The sequence below is a fragment of the Mizuhopecten yessoensis genome, unplaced genomic scaffold (genome assembly GCF_002113885.1).
Source record: "Mizuhopecten yessoensis strain PY_sf001 unplaced genomic scaffold, ASM211388v2 scaffold5519, whole genome shotgun sequence".
Taxonomy (NCBI): Eukaryota; Metazoa; Mollusca; class Bivalvia; order Pectinida; family Pectinidae; genus Mizuhopecten; species Mizuhopecten yessoensis.
In genome coordinates this window covers 245,239-268,019 of record NW_018406089.1, presented here as the reverse complement: position 1 = coordinate 268,019, position 22,781 = coordinate 245,239, and the positions used below count along the sequence as shown (strand labels likewise).

The window sequence follows — 22,781 nt, the reverse complement described above, 5'->3', positions numbered from 1 at the left end:
CTAGTGAAAGATTAAACAATCTTATCCGGAACAAAACATGCCGATTTATTTTAAAATTAGATTGGAGTAGATGACTTCCTGTTTTCCGTATGTACGTACGCAGTCAACTGTTATCGCCTTTTACACAAAGTAAGCTACATTGTATAGTACGCATCGACTTTTCTGTATTTGAAAACATTTCGTAAAAAGCTATTCGAAATGTTTGCAAACTATAGCAGAAATATTGCGTTCCACGATTGTCATGGGTACACCAGTCTGAGCTACTTCAGTTCGCCGTCATGTGAGGAGGGTACCAGAATGTTAGTCTGCTAAAACTGACCATAATCGCAGGCTCAAAATTTCTGATCGGTCGCCTCTTACGAACAGGCGACCGATCATATTTTTTAAGTCTGCGATTATGGTCAGTTTTAGCGGACTACCAAATGTATTCTCGTGTTATGGGTTCCGCGCACCTAAGAAGCAGTCGCAATTTCGTACTCATATCGGTAGAAAACTGTTGAAATAATTGATGGCTGTCACAGACAAGTGTATCTCAAGATGGAAACAAGAAACTAAGCAACATAATTAAAACTGTATTTAAAAAAAAAATAAGAACAAACATTTTTCAACGAATTTCATCTGCCAGAAGTAGCCGTCATATGTTTCCGTGTTTGCATTTTGATTCAGTGTTCCAAGAAAGATAACTCGAATGCACTAAAAAGAAATCCTCCATAGTGGCCCGCATGAACAAATAAGTTGAGTTAAAATTAAATAGTTTCCAATACAGCTAGGAGCCGATAGAGGTCCTCTACACTGGACTCAAAAATTAAATAATTGTATAATTTAAAGTTAAAGTTCATTGTTAATTACATGTATCTATTCCCTTCTTAAAAGTATTGATACTTGGAGCAGATGCAACATCCTCCAGAAGATTGTTCAAGGTTTTGACTGTACAAAATGTGAAATAGTTTATCCTCAGAGATATTGCTGACTGATATGGGAATTTTTTTTTTGAGTTTCCTCTTCTACTATTTCTGATTGATTCCCCACTCCAAAGCTTTACGAAAAGTACATGCCTCTCTATCGTAAACTCTGTTTACATCTTGTACATTTCGATCATGTCCCCTCAAAGTCTCCTATATGCTAATGTTGGTAGATTCAGTTTCCTTAATCTTTCTGGATATTCTAGGCCCTTCATCCCCGATATATATTTCGAGCATGATGTCGTAAGCTTTCCAAGAACTCAATTGAAATAGTAAAAACATAAAATGAAAAAAAATCCCGGGAAACAGTACAGAGCGACAACATGGGAAAATATTGATCAAACAATCATTTTAATGAATAAATGACTGAAATTTGTCAGAAATTGTCAAAACTTTTTATCAAATAAAGAAAAATATTTTAAATGCTGTCAGTTATTTTCATAAACTGACTTATATGACATGGTGTTCCATTTTGGGTATTCAACTAGTTAAAACTTCCAAGTGAACCTGACTCAACTTAATTAGCTGTATAAATAGACACACCGCTGTTGATACCCAAGAAACACATAAAATGAAGGCTAAAAGAAAACAAAATTGGTGTTTAAACACAGTAAAAACAAATTGGTGTTTTAGAAACTTGAAAGGATTTTTTTTTTTTTTTAAGTGTTCCATTTTAGGTACCTCACCTTAGAGTAACAGAAAAGGAAAACACAAAAGGCCAAACCAGAACTTGTAACAGCCCTTCCGAACCATAGACAGACCTCTAACTAATTGAGCTTCCTGATTGCCAGCGATAATTCTAGTGCAATTCCGCAATATTTACAACCCAGGTTTGGTTATTCCCTTGTCAGACATCCATTCACACAGTTCTTGAAACAAGGTTGGCCACAGGCACCACAGTAACAGGAAAGGAAAAATGCTCTGCCTGAACCTATGACCTCTAAACAAGACATTGAGGCACCAACCTTCCTCTCAAACTATTCCCTGGCGAATATCGATGAGGAAAGATTCCTTTTTTTCCCAGACAATTAATGATTGGAATAAACTCCCTTGCAAATTTATTTAAGCATATACTCTATCCTCCTTGAAGACACAAATCCCTCCCTTAAAGTATCAAATTCTGTTCTCTTTCTTTCCGTGATACAACACACACATCCTATAGCCTTCAACCTGTCGAAGTAGGTCATTATCTGATAGAAGTACAATGTTCTGGTATAAATACCTCAGTCAAGTCTCATCTCATTCCTTCTTACATGTAGCTTGTATATAAACTTGTCATTATATGATCTCTTCTTACGATTTTATTTTAGCAGCAATTTGAACTGGGTGCAGTGATGAATGGCAGCACTTGGATCCAACACATTCCTATGTCAGGGGAGTAACACACAGTGCCAATGGTGGTGAGGAATAAAACAAAACTCGGTACAATGGTATGGATAATATGTCAGATACCCGGGCGTGTGTTCTTCTATATCAGATCTAGGAGATTGGTGAGGTTTTTCTTTATGGTGCTTGTACTATTTCTCTATTGTGAATTCCTCCATTATTTCTTCGTTCTACTGATGTGTAAATGGCCAAAATTACCCCAAAGTGAAGGGTTTATATATGGAAATGGTGATGTCAACAAGCCAGTAAAAGCCATGATAATAGCAGACACTCACATACTGGGATCTAAGACGGGACACTGGTTTGATAAATTGCGAAGGTATGTTAACTTTAATGGAAGGCCGAACATTGTCAGTTAAATAAACAGCTATGCTATCGTGTCATCTAGATGATATATAAAATTTGTTCTTTAATAGAAATTATTAATCATGCATAATATTTGATATGTTATATCTAATTTAGTCAAAATGTAATATTGCTTCAAATGGGGAAGAATTTACATTGTACTTCATTTCCTCACTTATTTACTGTGTCCCCCTTTTGTTTGTTAACAATGGTTAATCAATTGTCAGTATATTGTGACCTATTGAGATGTTTAATACCTCGTCCAACTTAGTTGTGATGTTTCATTGTGGTGCAACCTTAAAGTCGTCCTGAATACTGTTGTCATATGATCTAAGCTGTTAGGTGGCCCCCACCATCACTCAATACTGTTGTCATATGATCTAAGCTGTTAGGTGGCCCCAACCATCTCTCAATACTGTTGTCATATGATCTAAGCTGTTAGGTGGCCCCCACCATCACTCAATACTGTTGTCATATGATCTAAGCTGTTAGGTGGCCCCCACCATCACTCAATACTGTTGTCATATGATCTAAGCTGTTAGGTGGCCCCCACCATCACTCAATACTGTTGTCATATGATCTAAGCTGTTAGGTGGCCCCCACCATCACTCAATACTGTTGTCATATGATCTAAGCTGTTAGGTGGCCCCCACCATCACTCAATACTGTTGTCATATGATCTAAGCTGTTAGGTGGCCCCCACCATCACTCAATACTGTTGTCATATGATCTAAGCTGTTAGGTGGCCCCCACCATCACTCAATACTGTTGTCATATGATCTAAGCTGTTAGGTGGCCCCCACCATCACTCAATACTGTTGTCATATGATCTAAGCTGTTAGGTGGCCCCCACCATCACTCAATACTGTTGTCATATGATCTAAGCTGTTAGGTGGCCCCCACCATCACTCAATACTGTTGTCATATGATCTAAGCTGTTAGGTGGCCCCCACCATCACTCAATACTGTTGTCATATGATCTAAGCTGTTAGGTGGCCCCCACCATCACTCAATACTGTTGTCATATGATCTAAGCTGTTAGGTGGCCCCCACCATCACTCAATACTGTTGTCATATGATCTAAGCTGTTAGGTGGCCCCCACCATCACTCAATACTGTTGTCATATGATCTAAGCTGTTAGGTGGCCCCCACCATCACTCAATACTGTTGTCATATGATCTAAGCTGTTAGGTGGCCCCCACCATCACTCAATACTGTTGTCATATGATCTAAGCTGTTAGGTGGCCCCCACCATCACTCAATACTGTTGTCATATGATCTAAGCTGTTAGGTGGCCCCCACCATCACTCAATACTGTTGTCATATGATCTAAGCTGTTAGGTGGCCCCCACCATCACTCAATACTGTTGTCATATGATCTAAGCTGTTAGGTGGCCCCCACCATCACTCAATACTGTTGTCATATGATCTAAGCTGTTAGGTGGCCCCCACCATCACTCAATACTGTTGTCATATGATCTAAGCTGTTAGGTGGCCCCCACCATCACTCAATACTGTTGTCATATGATCTAAGCTGTTAGGTGGCCCCCACCATCACTCAATACTGTTGTCATATGATCTAAGCTGTTAGGTGGCCCCCACCATCACTCAATACTGTTGTCATATGATCTAAGCTGTTAGGTGGCCCCCACCATCACTCAATACTGTTGTCATATGATCTAAGCTGTTAGGTGGCCCCCACCATCACTCAATACTGTTGTCATATGATCTAAGCTGTTAGGTGGCCCCCACCATCACTCAATACTGTTGTCATATGATCTAAGCTGTTAGGTGGCCCCCACCATCACTCAATACTGTTGTCATATGATCTAAGCTGTTAGGTGGCCCCCACCATCACTCAATACTGTTGTCATATGATCTAAGCTGTTAGGTGGCCCCCACCATCACTCAATACTGTTGTCATATGATCTAAGCTGTTAGGTGGCCCCCACCATCACTCAATACTGTTGTCATATGATCTAAGCTGTTAGGTGGCCCCCACCATCACTCAATACTGTTGTCATATGATCTAAGCTGTTAGGTGGCCCCCACCATCACTCAATACTGTTGTCATATGATCTAAGCTGTTAGGTGGCCCCCACCATCACTCAATACTGTTGTCATATGATCTAAGCTGTTAGGTGGCCCCCACCATCACTCAATACTGTTGTCATATGACCTAAGCTGTTAGGTGGCCCCTACCATCATTGAATACTGTTGTCATATGACCTAAGTTGTTAGGTGGCCCCCACCATCTCTGAATACTGTTGTCATATAATCTAAGCTGTTAGGTGGCCCCACCATCTCTGAATACTGTTGTCATATAATCTAAGCTGTTAGGTGGCCCGCACCATCTCTCAATACTGTTGTCATATTACCTAAGCTGTTAGGTGGCCCCTACCATCATTCAATACTGTTGTCATATGATTTAAGCTGTTAGGTGACCCCCTCCATCGCTCAATACTGTTGTCATATTACCTAAGCTGTTAGGTGGCCCCACCATCTCTGAATACGGTTGTCATATGATCTAAGCTCTTAGGTGGCCCCCACCATCACTGAATACTGTTGTCATAAGATCTAAGCTGTTAGGTGGCCCGCACCATCTCTCAATACTGTTGTCATATTACCTAAGCTGTTAGGTGGCCCCACCATCTCTGAATACTGTTGTCATATGATCTAAGCTATTAGGTGGCCCCCACCATCACTCAATACTGTTGTCATATGATCTAAGCTGTTAGGTGGCCCCACCATCTCTGAATACTGATGTTATATAACCTTGATGTTACAAAGATTTAAAACTCCAATCAAAGTGAATAATGTTTATATTTCCAGAGAATGGCAGATGGAAAGGTCCTTTCAGACTAGTATGCTGATCCATAGCCCTGATGTGGTTTTTATTCTAGGTAAAACAGTCAAATCATGTTGGATTGAACTTCCTGATTTTCATCCTTTTGTAATTTAAAGTTATTGTGTATGTAAGTCTGAAGCACAAACATGAAAAGAAATGGTTTATATGCTGAGATGAAATTATAGATACATTTTTCTAGTTTATTTGTAATTGAGTCAAAGAGATATTTTATTATTCCTTTCTAAAAATACACTTAAAATATAAATTAACCACAGTAAATCACTAGTTGTGTAAGGTACAATTGTAAAAGAAATCTTCTTAAAATTTTATATATGTACGGAACTCTTGTGCTACCATTCTGAGCTAATATCTTAAAACTAAACAACACAAGCATTCCACACACAGGTGATTTGCTAGATGAGGGCAAGTGGGCCAATGATGCAGAGTTCAAAAAGGATGTTGCCAGATTCCAAAAAATGTTTGCAACACCAAAAGGTACAGCTACCAAAGTTCTGGTAGGCAATCATGACATTGGATTTCACTATATGTAAGTACAACAACGAAAGGCACTGGCATGTTTTGTTCTCAGGAGTTGTCTTTAAGTCTCTCCTATTCTGCTACAGACATTGTTCTATCTGTCTATCTATATGTTATACTCCACTGAGACCAGAATGGCTTTCATGTGGAGGAGGTTACGTACGCATGTGATACTTAATCTCAGACTGTTTCTGATCTACTACGGAAATTGTTTAGTCTCGGGTTCCGTTACAGACATATTTAGTGTAGAATCGGCATTGTCACAGATTTTTTCCCAAAATAAACAGTTTTTAAAATGCCAGCATACAAATTATCATCATGCCAAAGTCTGTCAAAGTCAGATAAATACCAGTATCATACGCAAGATTTTAACTAGTATAATTTGTATCACTGTTTTCTTTATGGTTAATACTTTTAAGACATGTTAATGCAATGTACTAGTAATTATTAAAAGGCAAATAGTTTAATTGTTTAAATGCAGTACTACTGATTTTGACCTGCATTTTGACAATGATAGTCATTTCATTGTTGAGATTTTTGCAGTTTAACAAAACAGAATGTTTTATTGAGTCCCTGTTGAGAATTATGAATTTTCACAGAGTTTCTAGTAGGTTAAAGGTGCACTGTCTCAAAACCAGTTTCATCTTGGGACATAGAACTCCTAATTTCTCCTCTGCAGAAGTAACTGATTTTCAGCAGTGCAAAATACAATCCTGACAACATTTGAACCACATCATATACACATTAATACTACACCTCTTTGTCTGCAAATATAGGGTTAAGAAATAATTTAAGTTTTCATTAGAATGATGACAGAGGGGAACATTTATTTTAGTACAACATTGGTCTGTCAGACATAATTAAATTAAGGTAAGGATGGTATTGGTGCAACTTTTTTCTTTTTACAGGATGGATGAACATAAACATAGACGTTTTGAGAAAGCGTTTTCCTCGCCTCTCGTCCAGCTGTTTGAGTTCAATGGAAACCTGTTTGTGTTGATGAATAGCATGGCGATGGAGGGGGATGGATGTAAGTTGTGTGCCAAGGCAGTCACCTCATTGGAAGAAATCTCATGGCAGCTCAAGTGTGCAGAGGTGAATAACACGCACATATAACCCGCATATAACCCACTGCTTAATTGGTTAGAGGTGAAAAGGTAATACCCACAATAGGCTTATCAAACAATCCTAATTGTAATTTCTGTAATAGAGGAAGGGAGACAATAGTGCATATGTTATGGGAATGTGGTGAGGTTCAGGATTTTCTGGCAAGTTTTGAAAGGTTGTTAAATGCACTAACAATTACATTACATATTAATAAAGAAACATTGTTATTTGGTTTGGTAAATAACACAGGCATTTACAATCGCATTGATAATGAAGTTCTTCTTCTAATCAAATCTTATATCTACAGAACCAGAACTATACATGGTACTCTCTCTGTTATGGCTCTAGCTAATGTAATAAAAGAAAACCATGTGGTTCAAAAATGTATTTCATATAGTAAAAGTGATCCTTGTCTCCTTTTGTTTTAAATGAATGGAAGAAATGGATGAAATTAGTGGATTTTGCCTAAAACCTGACATGATTTAGGCTGATATCTTAATTATTCAGTAACAATTCTGTTACATACTGTACTTAACTTTAATTAGTATCTAGCTCTGGTTTGACTTCCTTCCATGACATGCTTGTTCTGATATCTGTCTTTATCTTTTCTTCTTTCTCTTTTTTGTTTCTTACCAGCTTCTCTTTCTTTCCTTTTATCCTTCCTTTTTCCTTATAGCAATACAGTGTGATATTAAATGAAATAATACCTATCCATATGCAGTCTTTAGTGATACAAATTTCTTTTGGCATGATCTGTATGGTATGAATGGTGATATGAAAGATGATTGGTGACAAATAGGTTATTATATGATCTGAATGAATTACTGATCCATTATTATTGTCACTGTATTGAAAAAATTCTTTTGAAAATAAAACAAATATATATAAAAAAAAAAGGTAATACCAACATATAACCCACTGCTTAATTAGTTACAGGTGAAGAAGTAATACCCACATATAACCCACTGCTTAATTGTGTAGAGGTGAATAAGTGATACCCACATATAACCCACTGCTTAATTGTGTAGAGGTGAATAAGTGATACCCACATATAACCCACTGCTTCATTGGTTAGAGGTGAATAAATACTACCCACATATAACCCACTGCTTAATTGTTAAGCGGTGAATAAATAATACCCACCTAAAACCCACTGCTTGATTAGTTAGAGTTGAATAAATAATAACCGCATATAACCCACTGCTTAATTGTGTAAAGATGAATAAATAGTACCCGCATATAACCCACTGCTTAATTGGTTAGAGGTGAACAAATACTACCCACATATAACCCACTGCTTTATTGGTAAGTGGTGATTAAATACTACCCACATATAACCCACTGCTTAATTGTTTAGAGGTGAATAAATAAAATTCACATATGACCCACTGCTTTATTGGTAAGTGGTGAATGAATACTACCCACATATAACCCACTGCTTAATTGTTTAGAGGTGAATAAATAAAATCCACCTATAACCCACTGCTTAATTGTGTAGAGGTGAATAAATAAAACCTACATATAACCCACTGCTCAATTGTGTAAAGATGAATAAATACTACCCACATATAACCCACTGCTTAATTGGTTAGAGGTGAATAAATACTACCCACATATAACCCACTGCTTTATTGGTAAGTGGTGAATAAATAATACCCACATATAAGTCACTGCTTAATTGTTTAGAGGTGAATAAATAATACCCACATATGACCCACTGCTTAATTGGTAAGCGGTGAATAAATAATACCCACATATAACCCACTGCTTTATTGGTAAGCGGTGAATAAATAATACCCGCATATAACCCACTGCTTAATTGTTTAGAGGTGAATAAATACTACCCACATATAACCCACTGCTTTATTGGTAAGCGGTGAATAAATAATACCCGCATATAACCCACTGCTTGATTGGTTAGAGGTGAATAAATACTACCCACATATAACCCACTGCTTGATTGGTTAGAGGTGAATAAATAATACCCACATATAAATTACCCTTTCTCTCCCTGCCAGCCCTAAGCCCAGTCCCTTTATTTGAACAATTGGCCATATTGCTTTACAGCAACTTCTTCTCTGGAATTTGGTTGGAAGCAATCTCAGATAGTGTGGATTCAGAATTGTACAAATTGAAGGGCTGTCCCCTGTGGGGCTGAGGAGTGGGGCCAAAAAAGGGTAATTTGGCAATATTGTTTTAATCAATTTCTTCTCTAGAACGAAATGATGGGTATCAACATATATTTTGTTGGGAGCATTCTTAGTTTGGTGGGGATTCCTTCATGTAATTTTAACCAGTGACGGGTTGACCCCTCAGTCTGAGTGGCAGGAGTGGGTTATTTCAAAAGGAATTTCTAGCTTTGACATTATCGAGATCCCCACCTGGCAATCTTATATACAATGCTTGAGCATAAAGAGACAATTAATACACATTACTACAGGATGGCTCCCCGGTCTGGGCCCCCTCCCCTTGAAGACTTGGTCCCTAGGTCATAACTTTGAAACTGTGAAAATCCCCACCCTATAACCATATATATAATTGATGGGCATAAAGAGATAAACAGAGTCATGATATTAGAATTGACTCTGGGTTCTGGCCCCACCCCTAGTGACTTGATTCCCCGGCCATAACTTTGACACTGGTGATGTTGTAACACTTGTGAAATAAATATCAGTGAGTTGTAGACGTCTCTCTCCTAGGGATAAACTTCCCAAAACATACACCACAGGTAGATACTGATATTGATAGCTTCTTCTCTCTCCTAGGGACGAACTTCCCAAAACATGTACCACATATAAAAACTGATATTAATAGCTTCTTCTCTCTCCTAGGGACAAACTTCCCAAAACATATACCACAGGTAGATACTGATATTGATAGCTTCTTCTCTCTCCTAGGGACAAACTTCCCAAAACATGTACCACATGTAGATACTGATATTGATTGCTTCTTCTCTCTCCTAGGGACAAACTTCCCGAAACATATACCACAGGTAGATACTGATATTGATAGCTTCTCTCTCCTAGGGACAAACTTCCCAAAACATATACCACAGGTAGATACTGATATTGATAGCTTCTTCTCTCTCCTAGGGACAAACTTCCCAAAACATATACCACAGGTAGATACTGATATTGATAGCTTCTTCTCTCTCCTAGGGACAAACTTCCCAAAACATATACCACAGGTAGATACTGATATTGATAGCTTCTTCTCTCTCCTAGGGACAAACTTCCCAAAACATATACCACAGGTAGATACTGATATTGATAGCTTCTTCTCTCTCCTAGGGACAAACTTCCCAAAACATATACCACAGGTAGATACTGATATTGATAGCTTCTTCTCTCTCCTAGGGACAAACTTCCCAAAACATATACCACAGGTAGATACTGATATTGATAGCTTCTTCTCTCTCCTAGGGACAAACTTCCCAAAACATATACCACAGGTAGATACTGATATTGATAGCTTCTTCTCTCTCCTAGGGACAAACTTCCCAAAACATATACCACAGGTAGATACTGATATTGATAGCTTCTTCTCTCTCCTAGGGACAAACTTCCCAAAACATATACCACAGGTAGATACTGATATTGATAGCTTCTTCTCTCTCCTAGGGACAAACTTCCCAAAACATATACCACAGGTAGATACTGATATTGATAGCTTCTTCTCTCTCCTAGGGACAAACTTCCCAAAACATATACCACAGGTAGATACTGATATTGATAGCTTCTTCTCTCTACTAGAGACAAACTTCCCAAAACATATACCACAGGTAGATACTGACATTGATAGCTTCTTCTCTCTCCTAGAGACAAACTTCCCAAAAAATATACCACAGGTAGATACTGATATTGATAGCTTCATCTCTCTCCTAGGGACAAACTTCCCAAAACACATACCACAGGTACATACTGATATTGATAGCTTCATCTCTCTTCTAGGGACAAACTTCCCAAAACATATACCACAGGCAGATACTGATATTGATAGCTTCTTCTCTCTACTAGAGACAAACTTTCCACAAAATATACCACAGGTAGATACTGATATTGATAGCTTCTCTCTCCTAGGGACAAACTTCCCAAAACATGTACCACAGGTAGATACTGATATTGATAGCTTCTTCTCTCTACTAGAGACAAACTTTCCACAAAATATACCACAGGTAGATACTGATATTGATAGGTTCTTCTCTCTACTAGAGACAAACTTCCCAAAACATATACCACAGGTACATACTGATATTGATAGCTTCATCTCTCTTCTAGGGACAAACTTCCCAAAACATATACCACATGTAGATACTGATGTTGATAGCTTTTTCTCTCTCCTAGGGACAAACTTCCCAAAACACATACCACAGGTACATACTGATATTGATAGCTTCATCTCTCTTCTAGGGACAAACTTCCCAAAACATATACCACATGTAGATACTGATGTTGATAGCTTTTTCTCTCTCCTAGGGACAAACTTCCCAAAACACATACCACAGGTACATACTGATATTGATAGCTTCATCTCTCTTCTAGGGACAAACTTCCCAAAACATATACCACATGTAGATACTGATATTGATAGCTTCTCTCTCCTAGGGACAAACTTCCCAAAACACATACCACAGGTACATACTGATATTGATAGCTTCATCTCTCTCCTAGGGACAAACTTCCCAAAACACATACCACAGGTACATACTGATATTGATAGCTTCATCTCTCTTCTAGGGACAAACTTCCCAAAACATATACCACATGTAGATACTGATGTTGATAGCTTTTTCTCTCTCCTAGGGACAAACTTCCCAAAACATATTCCACATGTAGATACTGATATTGATAGCTTTTTCTCTCTCCTAGGGACAAACTTCCCAAAACATACACCACAGGTAGATACTGATATTGATAGCTTCTTCTCTCTACTAGAGACAAACTTCCCAAAAAATATACCACAGGTAGATACTGATATTGATAGGTTCTTCTCTCTACTAGAGACAAACTTCCCAAAAAATATACCACAGGTAGATACTGATATTGATAGGTTCTTCTCTCTACTAGAGACAAACTTCCCAAAAAATATACCACAGGTAGATACTGATATTGATAGGTTCTTCTCTCTACTAGAGACAAACTTCCCAAAACATATACCACAGGTACATACTGATATTGATAGCTTCATCTCTCTCCTAGAGACAAACTTCCCTAAACATACCACAGGTAGATACTGATATTGATAGCTTCTTCTCTTTCCTAGGGACAAACTTCCCAAAACATGTACCACAGGTAGATACTGATATTGATAGCTTCTCTCTCCTAGGGACAAACTTCCCAAAACACATACCACAGGTACATACTGATATTGATAGCTTCATCTCTCTTCTAGGGACAAACTTCCCAAAACATATACCACATGTAGATACTGATGTTGATAGCTTTTTCTCTCTCCTAGGGACAAACTTCCCAAAACATACACCACAGGTAGATACTGATATTGATAGCTTCTCTCTCCTAGGGACAAACTTCCCAAAACACATACCACAGGTACATACTGATATTGATAGCTTCATCTCTCTTCTAGGGACAAACTTCCCAAAACATATACCACATGTAGATACTGATGTTGATAGCTTTTTCTCTCTCCTAGGGACAAACTTCCCAAAACACATACCACAGGTACATACTGATATTGATAGCTTCATCTCTCTTCTAGGGACAAACTTCCCAAAACATATACCACATGTAGATACTGATGTTGATAGCTTTTTCTCTCTCCTAGGGACAAACTTCCCAAAACATGTACCACAGGTAGATACTGATATTGATAGCTTCTCTCTCCTAGGGACAAACTTCCCAAAACATATACCACATGTAGATACTGATATTGATAGCTTTTTCTCTCTCCTAGGGACAAACTTCCCAAAACATATACCACAGATAGATACTGATATTGATAGCTTCTTCTCTCTCCTAGGGACAAACTTCCCAAAACATATACCACAGGTAGATACTGATATTGATAGCTTCTTCTCTTTCCTAGGGACAAACTTCCCAAAAAAGCTCACCACCCATATGTGATGCCATGGATAAACTATCGTACTCTCCACCAATATTACTACAGGTAAGTAAAAAAACATTTGTGATATTAGTTATTACAAGTGTGAATTGGACACAGGACTGTCCCTGTCCTCATGTATGTTAACCTGTTTATTTACTTTGACATGCATGTTCTCGGCCAAGCCGCTCCACACGAGATAAAAATTGTAAATTATTATAAATTTCAAAACTAATGACTCATATGAAAAGTAAATAGGAATGTGACAGATAGCATTCTTTACAGTGTCTAAGTATTTGTTAGTTATAAGTATGTGTAACTAATGTCAATTAAGTAGTTTTAAGAGAGAAAAACCTTTAACAAATCAGTTAAAATGTTCAAGGTAGCATATTACCTTAAATAGTTAAAAATTATACTTTGAAAATGAAATGATTTGTAAACATTGAATTTCTTAGGAATTTCTGCTAAAATCTATAATAATAGAGAAGTGTTTATTTTTAATTTTGTTTCTTTTTTAGCATTTTCCTATGTACCGGCCTTCAGATGCAAACTGTAGTTTACCAGATTCTGCACCCCCTGATGAAAAGGATATTCCTTTCAAGGAGAAATGGGACTGCCTGTCTGAAGAATCTAGCCATCAGGTATTTGATATACTGTCCTCAGTGTTATAAAGCCTGATGCACTGTTATATTTACAGTATGTATATTTGGTTTGAATTAAGCAGTTGTCATAATACTGTATATTAATATCACAGATATTTTTCTAGCCACACATTACTTAAATCATCTTTTCTTTTACTTCAAAATACAATTGTCACATTTTAAAACAAATGTCACTTAAGTTTTTCTGATTTTAATGAGTTGAGCATACCAGAGGTCCCAAATTTGAACCCTAGCAAAGGCATTGAAAAAAATATAAACCTCTATTATGGGTTTTTTCAACTGCCAGAATTTAATTATCAAACTTGGTGAATATCAGATTACTACAATGAATGTTTATAATAATAATAATCTTTCTGTTTAACAAAGGTTTTTGATTGGATCAGACCTCGCCTTATCTTAAGTGCTCACACACACCATGGATGCTATCATCTCCATGACAACGCTGTTCCAGAGTGGACAGTTGCCTCCTTTAGTTGGCGCAACAAAAACAATCCTACATTTTTACAGGTTAGTTACCAAAGAAACCTTAATCCACTGCATATTGTGCTATTCCAGTTTCTATGATGACTTCTTTCAAGGCTCAAATGCTTGCAGGTCTTATTTCTTTTTTCTATTTTTTATTACAGTTCCCAATTTGTGAACATCACAGATCCTGTTTACATATATAAGACAATTACTCTGACAGTTGGTCATAGAGTTAGTGTAAATGTGATATTATAATCCTAACATTGGTGATCAGCATTAATTCTGATGTTCGGATGTTCCTTGTACTGTATTGCTACCTAAAACAGCTAATATAACACTTACGTATCAAACGATTTTTCTAAATTTATGAGAAATACTTAAATATATATAAATATAAATTTATTTATTTTTACTCCAATTATGAAACAACTTATTTCAACTTATATTAACCACTCCTATTGGCTTGGATGTAAGCGCGGGGGATCTAAGTGTGGGAGGAAACCAGATTACCTGGAGAAAACCCCCCGTGGTCGGGTAGGTGACCCCATACCTTGTCACATCCAATCAGGGAAACAAACCCTGTCTGCCTTGGTGAAAGGCCACCCAGATATATATACTGGAGTGTAAATCACTGACTCACTGGATGCTTTAGAAATAAGTTAGGCCGAGTATCTTATTCTTATGAAAACAGTTTGTTTATCCATATACGTTGTACACTTGCAGGTGGTGCTGTCCCCAGATGAGTTTGCTGTGGAGCAGTGCTACCTTCCCAGAGAAACAACTGTGATTACTATTTATATAACCGGGGGACTCATAGCTTTGCTGCTTCTGCTTTTTCCTCACAGACCTACTAGCCCAGTGACAGATTCAGGATGGGTCAATAAATCACACTGACCAACACGGTGGTCAGTACATAAGCCATGCTGACCAATAGAAAATGAAGGGCTAATATTTTCAATATACAGTGACACAGTGATCCATTCGGAATCCCCAGTAAGTCATGCTGATTGAAGGAGAATATAAAACAAACCAATCACTGGTCAATATTTTAATCACACTGACCAAAACAAATGGCCAGTTAGTCATAATAGAAATTGAAAGTCAAAATATCTGGATACTTAAAAACTTTACTGTGATCAAAAGCAATTAACACAAATAGTCATACAAACACGTAAGGAGATAAATATGTTTTATGATAATTACTCATGTGAGCCAGTAAATAACACTGACCACAACAGTAGGGTACTAAGTCATGATAAAGTCAGTGTTCAGAAATGTCAGTTTTGCAGCATATTGCCAGATCCTTGTGTTTTGCATAAAACATGCCTCATTATCATTCAGAAGCAGAAATTGTGAACTGTTACCAAAGACATATACATGTGATGGTAATTTACCTGTGTTTGTAATTTACCTCTGTAATGGTAATTGACCTGTAAAGTAATTTTACCTGTGTTGGTAATTTACCTGTATTGGTAATTTTACCTGTGCAGGTAATTTACCTGTAATGAGAATTTACATGTGATGGTGATTACCTGCATTGGTAATTTTACCTGTTAAGGTTTATTTACCAGTAATGGTAATTTACATTTGGTGTAGTTTACTTGTGTTAGTAATTTTTAGAATTTACACACACCTTACATCATCAACATGTATACAGGAATGCTCTATACTCTGTTTGTCAAATACACTGTTCTGATAAACACTCTAATACAAGTTAATGAGTAAATATTCATCAGTCTGGACAGATACAACGCTTATTTAACCTTTGACCCCTTACAATAACCTTGACATAGGGACACAGACCTTTAAACAGCACTTTACACTCGTTTCTAGTCAGAATTTACACATCCATCCATTTTGATGGAAATATACTCAAAAGTTAAAATCTAGACCAGCATTAGAATGGTTGACCTTTGACCTCATGTTGTGACCTTGTCCTATGGGACATGCATCTGTAAATGCCACACAATACAACATCTAGTTCTGTATATATGCATGTATCCATTTTTACATTTATGATCCGATTAAACTTAATCCATGTTGATTGCCATACCGTACTGTGTCAAATTTAATAAGTAGGACACCATTTTAATGGACATGTCAAGAGGATCTATTTAAACAATCTTTTATACTTGAGAATGATTCGGTGAAGTAATGTCCAATTGTAAGAAAATTTGTTATATTTGTAATTATATTTAATGGTGTTATTTTTGTGGGCTGCACATTAATGTACAAGTATCATGTATCATCATATGCTGCATTGGTCGAATGCAATTTATATAATGTTGTATTTGAAAGAAAATATTATAAAGAGCACCTTTAGTCAGTCTATTGTGTTGTATACAAATGAAATGACATTATTGGTGCTTCTTTACTGTGTTGGCTACCAGGAAATCGGTCTAAACACATTTTATTCCACCGGTGTTAAGTATTCCCACCGCTGCCACCAAATGTAGTGTGTTGGCATGCACCCAGCCACTGACAACGCTCAACGTTGCTTAACTATAGAATTCATCCCTGGGTTATTCTGCATAGATGGAATAGTTAGATTGCCAATTAGGCACTCCCTCTTATTCTTAAGCTATTACACTATTCAGCATGTATGTTGTTACATAAAGTTACTTATGCTCAATTTTTGTCTTTTGCCTTGCATAATTATATTTGGGATGCATTCAAAAGGAGATTTAGACATTTTTCTTCAATTTCATGAATTTATTTTCAAATGTTTCCAAGAAAGCACATTCCATTTTCTTAATTCTATTATAAATACTATGAAACAAAAGCGGGCTTCACATTATCTTTACAAAAAGTAAAGAAAAACAGAGAAAAAAATCCAGGATGGTGCTTTACTCATAATACTGGAGGAGGGACCCTGGGGGCTTTGGACCCTTAAAACTGGAATTAGCCCTTCCTGATTTCCACTTTGTTTTCATTTTGTTTGTAAGAGCCCCTCTAATTATCTCACCTGGTCTGAAGGACCAAGGTGAGCTTATGCCATACCGTGGCGTCCGTCGTCCGTCGGTCATCCGTCTGTACGTCAACAATTTCTTTAAACGACTTCTTCTCCTTAACCACTGGTTGGAATTAAACTAAATTTGACTGGAAGCATCTCTAGGTGGTGGAGATTCAAAATTGTACAAATGATGGGGCTGACCCCCCAGGGGGAGTAGGGGCGGGGCCAAAAAGGGGATTTTGGTATACTGCTTTAAGTGACTTCTCTGGAACTAAGAATGGTATATCAACCATATTTGACTGGAAGCATCTCTAGGTGGTGGAGATTCAAAATTGTACAAATGATGGGGCTGACCCCCCAGGGGGAGTAGGGGCGGGGCCAAAAAGCGTATTTGGCTATACTGCTTAAAGTGACTTCTTCTCTGGAACTAAGAAGTGGATATCAACCATATTTAACTGCAAGCATCCCTAGGTGTCAGGGATTCAAAATTGTACAAATGATGGGGCTGACCCCCCAGGGGGCTTAGGGGCGGGGCCGCAAAGGGGATTTGGCTATACTGCTTAAAGTGACTTCTTCTCTGGAACTAAGAAGAGGATATCAACCATATTTAACTGCAAGCATCCCTAGGAGATGGTGATTAAAAATTGTACAAATGGTGGGGCTGAGGGCGTGCCAAAATGGGGCAATTTGGCTATATTGCTTTAAGCGACTTCTTCTCTGGAACTAAGAAGTGGATATCAACCATATTTGACTGCAAGCATCCCTAGGTGATGGTGATTAAAAATTGTACAAATTATGGGGCTGACTCCCCAGGGGGCTTAGGGGCGGGGCCAAAAAGGGGATTTGGCTATACTGCTTTAAGTGACTTCTTCTCTGGAACTAAGAAGTGGATATCAACCATATTTGACTGGAAGCATCCCTAGGTGATGGTGATTAAAAATTGTACAAACGAAGGGGCTGACTCCCCAGGGGGCTAAGGGGCTGGGCCAAAAGGGGGCCATTTGGCTATATTGCTACAAACGACTTCTTCTGTAGAACTGTGCACTGGATATCAATCATATTTGATCAAAAGCATTCCTGGGAGGCAGGGATTTAAAATTGTACAAATGGTGTGGCTGACCCCCCAGGGGGCTGAGGGGCAGGGCCAAAAAGGGTATTTGGCTATACTGCTTTAAGTGACTTCTTCTCTGGAACTAAGTGATGGATATCAACCTTATTTGACTGGAAGCATCTCTAGGTGGTGGAGATTCAAAATTGTACAAACGGTTGGGCTGACCCCCCAGGGGGCTGAGGGGCGGGGCCAAAAGGGGGCAATTTGGTTATATTGCTATAAATGACTTCTTCTGCAGAACTATGCCATGGATATTGATCATATTTGGTCGGAAGTATTCATGGGAGGCAGGGATTCAAAATTGTACAAATGGTGGGGCTGACCCCCCGGGCTAAGGGGTGGGGCCAATAAAATGTATTACTTGGAAATGGTTGAGATCCCCACCATATAACCATATATACAATTGCTGAGTATAAAGAGAAGAATGCACATTTGCTTCCAGGATGTCCCTAGGGTCTGGCCCCACCCTTGGAGACATAGTCCCTGGGCCATAACTTTAAAACGGTTGAGATCCCCACCCCAAAACTATATATACAAATGCTGGGCATAAAGAGACGAATGCAATCATGATATCAGAATAGACCCTGGGGTCTGACCGAACCCCTAGGGACCTAGTTTCTTAGTCACAGCTTGGAAACAGTTGAGAGCCCCACCCTATAACCGTATATATACAATTGCTGAGTATAAAGAGATGATTGCACATATGCTTCCAGGTTGGCCTTGGGGACTGCCCCACCCTTGGAGACTTAACCCCTGGGTCATAACTTTGAAATGGTTAATATCCCCACCCCAAAACTATATATACAATTGTTGGGCATAAAGAGACGAATGCAGTCATGACATTAGAATTGATCCCAGGGTCTGCCCCACCCTTGCAGACTTGGCCCCTGGGTCATAACTTTGAAACGGTTGAGATCCCCACCCCAAAACTATATATACAAATGCTTGGCAAAAAGAGACAAATGCAGTCACGATATTAGAATCGATCCTGGGGTCTGGCCACAACTCTAGGGACCTAGTTTCTGAGTCAAAGCTTGGAAACAGTTGAGATCCCCACCCCATAACCATACATAAAATTGCTGGGCATGAAAAATCTAATATAGCTATGCTACAAGGATTGGCCTTGGGGTCGTCTGGCATATTCCCTTGATCTCATTTGGAGAATAGTTTGCCATGATTGCTTAGGTATCCAGGTGAGCGATACAGGCCCTCTGGGCCTCTTGTTTTTTATATTGAATTAAATTTCTAAATTTTGCAACAATACAACATGTCACAATCTATATTATATACATTATTTACACATTCATAGATTATATCACATTATATTACTTATACATATCTTATCATGTACCACTTACTTTTCAAACATTCTTTTAATTCATTGTTGAATTGCCCGTTAATTTCAATAGTCCTCAGGGATAACTAGTAATGGGAACAGTTGTCTGTGAACCAAGAGTTTGACAGCTGTTTCATTTTTACCACATCCATCATACCGTAGAAATTATCTCTGTAATTGGTTCATTGCTCACGGAATGGGAGAATATTTAATAACACTATACTCAATATAATATTTATGTTAATTATCTGGTGAATCAGGAGGGAATTGTTCAGTTGTATCTTTATGATGATGTTTCCATGATTAATTAGTTGTATTAATTGTGTGAATTTGTGTCAGTGTATGGAAGTTGTTTTAGTAATTATGTAAATTATGTATCATAGAAGTGCTAAGTATGTATGGGGATACAGAGTCTACACCTGTATGTCATATAAGTGCAATTGTTACTGAAAAGTTCGCAATAAACGGATTATCACATGATTTCCTTTGTGTTATTGTAGTAGCTTCCTTACCCCTGTTGTATACCTTTTAGCATTGAATTTCATCCTATAGCAATGCTCTTGTGGTTAAACATGTCCAAAAATATGATCCTATGGAGATCAGAGCTGAACGACATTTTAGCAGACATTGCACAAAGAGGGGCAACAGGGATGTTGTTAATTGAGTGAGTTTTCAAATAAAACATGGAAATAGGATAAGCTACTGATATTATTTGTTGGGCAGGGAACTATGGGTCTGAATCCTCCTGTGGTCGAAGTTCTGTGAATTCAATACTGATCTGATAGCCTTATCCACACCACGGACTTAGATAACAATCTAATTCCGTGTCCACACAGAGTGCTTAAGGTGATACATCCCGTGCTTGTTTAAGGAGTATTAGTTAGTATCCCCCTTCATCATCGTGATAAGAAAGTGGGATTCCTTGTAGAATTTGAGCTTTTCTTTTGGAGATATCCAAGTGACCTCTGATCTGCTGTACACAATCCAACACTTGTACCTTTGATGACTTGCTGAATTGTGGGACATGTGGCATCATCTGTGACACCGCCACCCTCGCGCTGCACAGGGACCTGAGAATTTGTTACAGCTATATTTGGACCTTAACTAAGGTGTTCAGAGTAATTTTACACGTTTTAGGGGTTTAGATCGACTTTTGGTAAAAATGACACCCCAATGATTTTACCGAAAGTCGATCTTAACCCCTAAAACCTTAGTTTAGGTCCAAATATAGCTGTAACAAATTCTCAGGTCCATGTGTCACGCTGGTTATACGTGTAATATGGCAATATATTTTGCGGCTTAAAGTTGTTGAGCGGGACGATTGAGAAGTGATACATAATCGTATTTTTCTTCTTACATATCTCGATACTTTCTTACAAAGTTGCATAAGTTTAATACTACTCTATACGTTTGCATATACATTGTAAACACGTGTATTTGTTTACACCTCGGTTCAGTTTCGTGTAATGTGTCCTGATTTTGTCAGTTTCTTCGTCTATTGTCACAAAGTTGTAGCCGAGGGAGAGCCTCGGGTTAGACAACCAAAAAGCATCACCCCTCGGGTTGGAGATTTCTCTGGCACACCCTCAAGGTAGGGGAAGATTCTATTAGTCATAAATTGACAGTTCCAGTTATATAACAATAAAATCTGCAGAATCAATACATTGTGTTGTAAAGAGTGGAATACAATAATGTTTGAAGTTCCAACATGTATTACTCTCTGCGTCAAATACAAATTATTTACGCCAGGACGGAAGAAGTTTTGATTGGTACTGTAACTTCCCTGTTGTTTCGTCCAATATTGAACAGCAATGTCCGGATGATGTGTGGTTGCCTCATCATTAACTTCCGTTAATGCACCAAACTTCCCTATGCAGTGATAACACCAGAACTGTCTTAGTTCAGTCATGTATCGCCTGAAAATGAATATGGATGATATGTTTTTCATCGAACATAGCCCAGTAAGTGTTTCCCAAAACGTCATATTCTCCGAATTTATCATTCCCATAACGGGTATACAATACGAGGAGCAGAGCATGCTTAACCCAACAGTATATCTGATTCCATCTCCAGCATTTGCAGAGATTAATGTCTATCCAGTTATGTACACTTGTTATAGTAAAGTGATCTAATTTCGCTGTGTCAACGTTTTGCGTTTTCATATTGCAGAATTCGCGCTACAGGATCCACTGTGTCAGAATTCATACACGACAGACAACTACTGATTAAGTTTCCTAACTGCATGTGTTTGGTGTTGCCTGACATTGAGATAAGTAAGGTATTGTTTTCACTAATAAGATGTTAATAGAACTATTATCCCTTTAAATGGAACCGAACATACTACTTAGAACACCGCTAGTAGCATTACTCAAAGATCGAAAACACCGCATTTAGACCGCTTAATACTTTCCTCAACAGCTGTCAATAATTTAAATACATATTTTTTTATATACAGCACTCTCTAGTTTGAAGTATAGTTATCATCTCTATTTTACATCTTCAAGTAATTTCTGCTTCGTTGACTTTTAAAAATAGAAAGATTAGCAACACGTCAACAATATTCGATCAATATGGCAAGCTAGGCGCTAGGAAATAAAAGGTAGTTAGAAGTAGAAAGAAAGATAAATATCTCAAATGTTGCAATGGGTGCAGCAGATTTATTTTGGTCGCTTTTGATCCCCAAGTAGAAGGCGCAAAAGCAAATCCCCAATTCTACAGGCGGTTCCCACATTAGTCGCCTCTTACGGTATATGCCATGTGTAACAGCAGGTGTATTGTTTCCCGATCCCCCACCTGCAGGGATGTAGTGCTTATGGAAAGCGGTCCCTGTTAAGGTCTTGGCTTATCAGACGCAATTTTTACTAATGCAGAATAATTGATCTTGTCGTATGCTGTCTTTTTTCAAAACTACCATTCAAAAGTTCATGACCCTGGATTTTATTAGTAAAATCAATGTCTAGCTAGTTTGTATTACAAAGAATTAACAGAGAATCATGTTTAGGAAGCAG

General features: G+C 38.0%; 1 protein-coding gene across 2 annotated transcripts; it reads left to right on the top strand.

The window, feature by feature from the left end:
- The first annotated feature begins 68 nt into the window (after positions 1 to 68).
- LOC110450797 (metallophosphoesterase 1-like) lies at positions 69 to 17,368 on the top strand. Of its 2 annotated transcripts, none has more exons than XM_021498506.1 (9): positions 69 to 129; positions 2,276 to 2,667; positions 5,527 to 5,597; positions 5,948 to 6,089; positions 6,988 to 7,174; positions 13,232 to 13,312; positions 13,765 to 13,887; positions 14,275 to 14,415; positions 15,097 to 17,368. In XM_021498506.1, exons 2-9 carry the CDS (start codon positions 2,357 to 2,359, stop codon positions 15,265 to 15,267), a joined length of 1,227 nt encoding a protein of 408 aa, XP_021354181.1. In that variant the 5' UTR covers positions 69 to 129; positions 2,276 to 2,356; the 3' UTR covers positions 15,268 to 17,368. The 2 variants fall into 2 exon arrangements, with proteins under 2 accessions (XP_021354181.1, XP_021354180.1); XM_021498505.1 differs by having other exon boundaries at positions 2,273 to 2,667.
- The last annotated feature ends 5,413 nt before the right edge of the window (positions 17,369 to 22,781 follow it).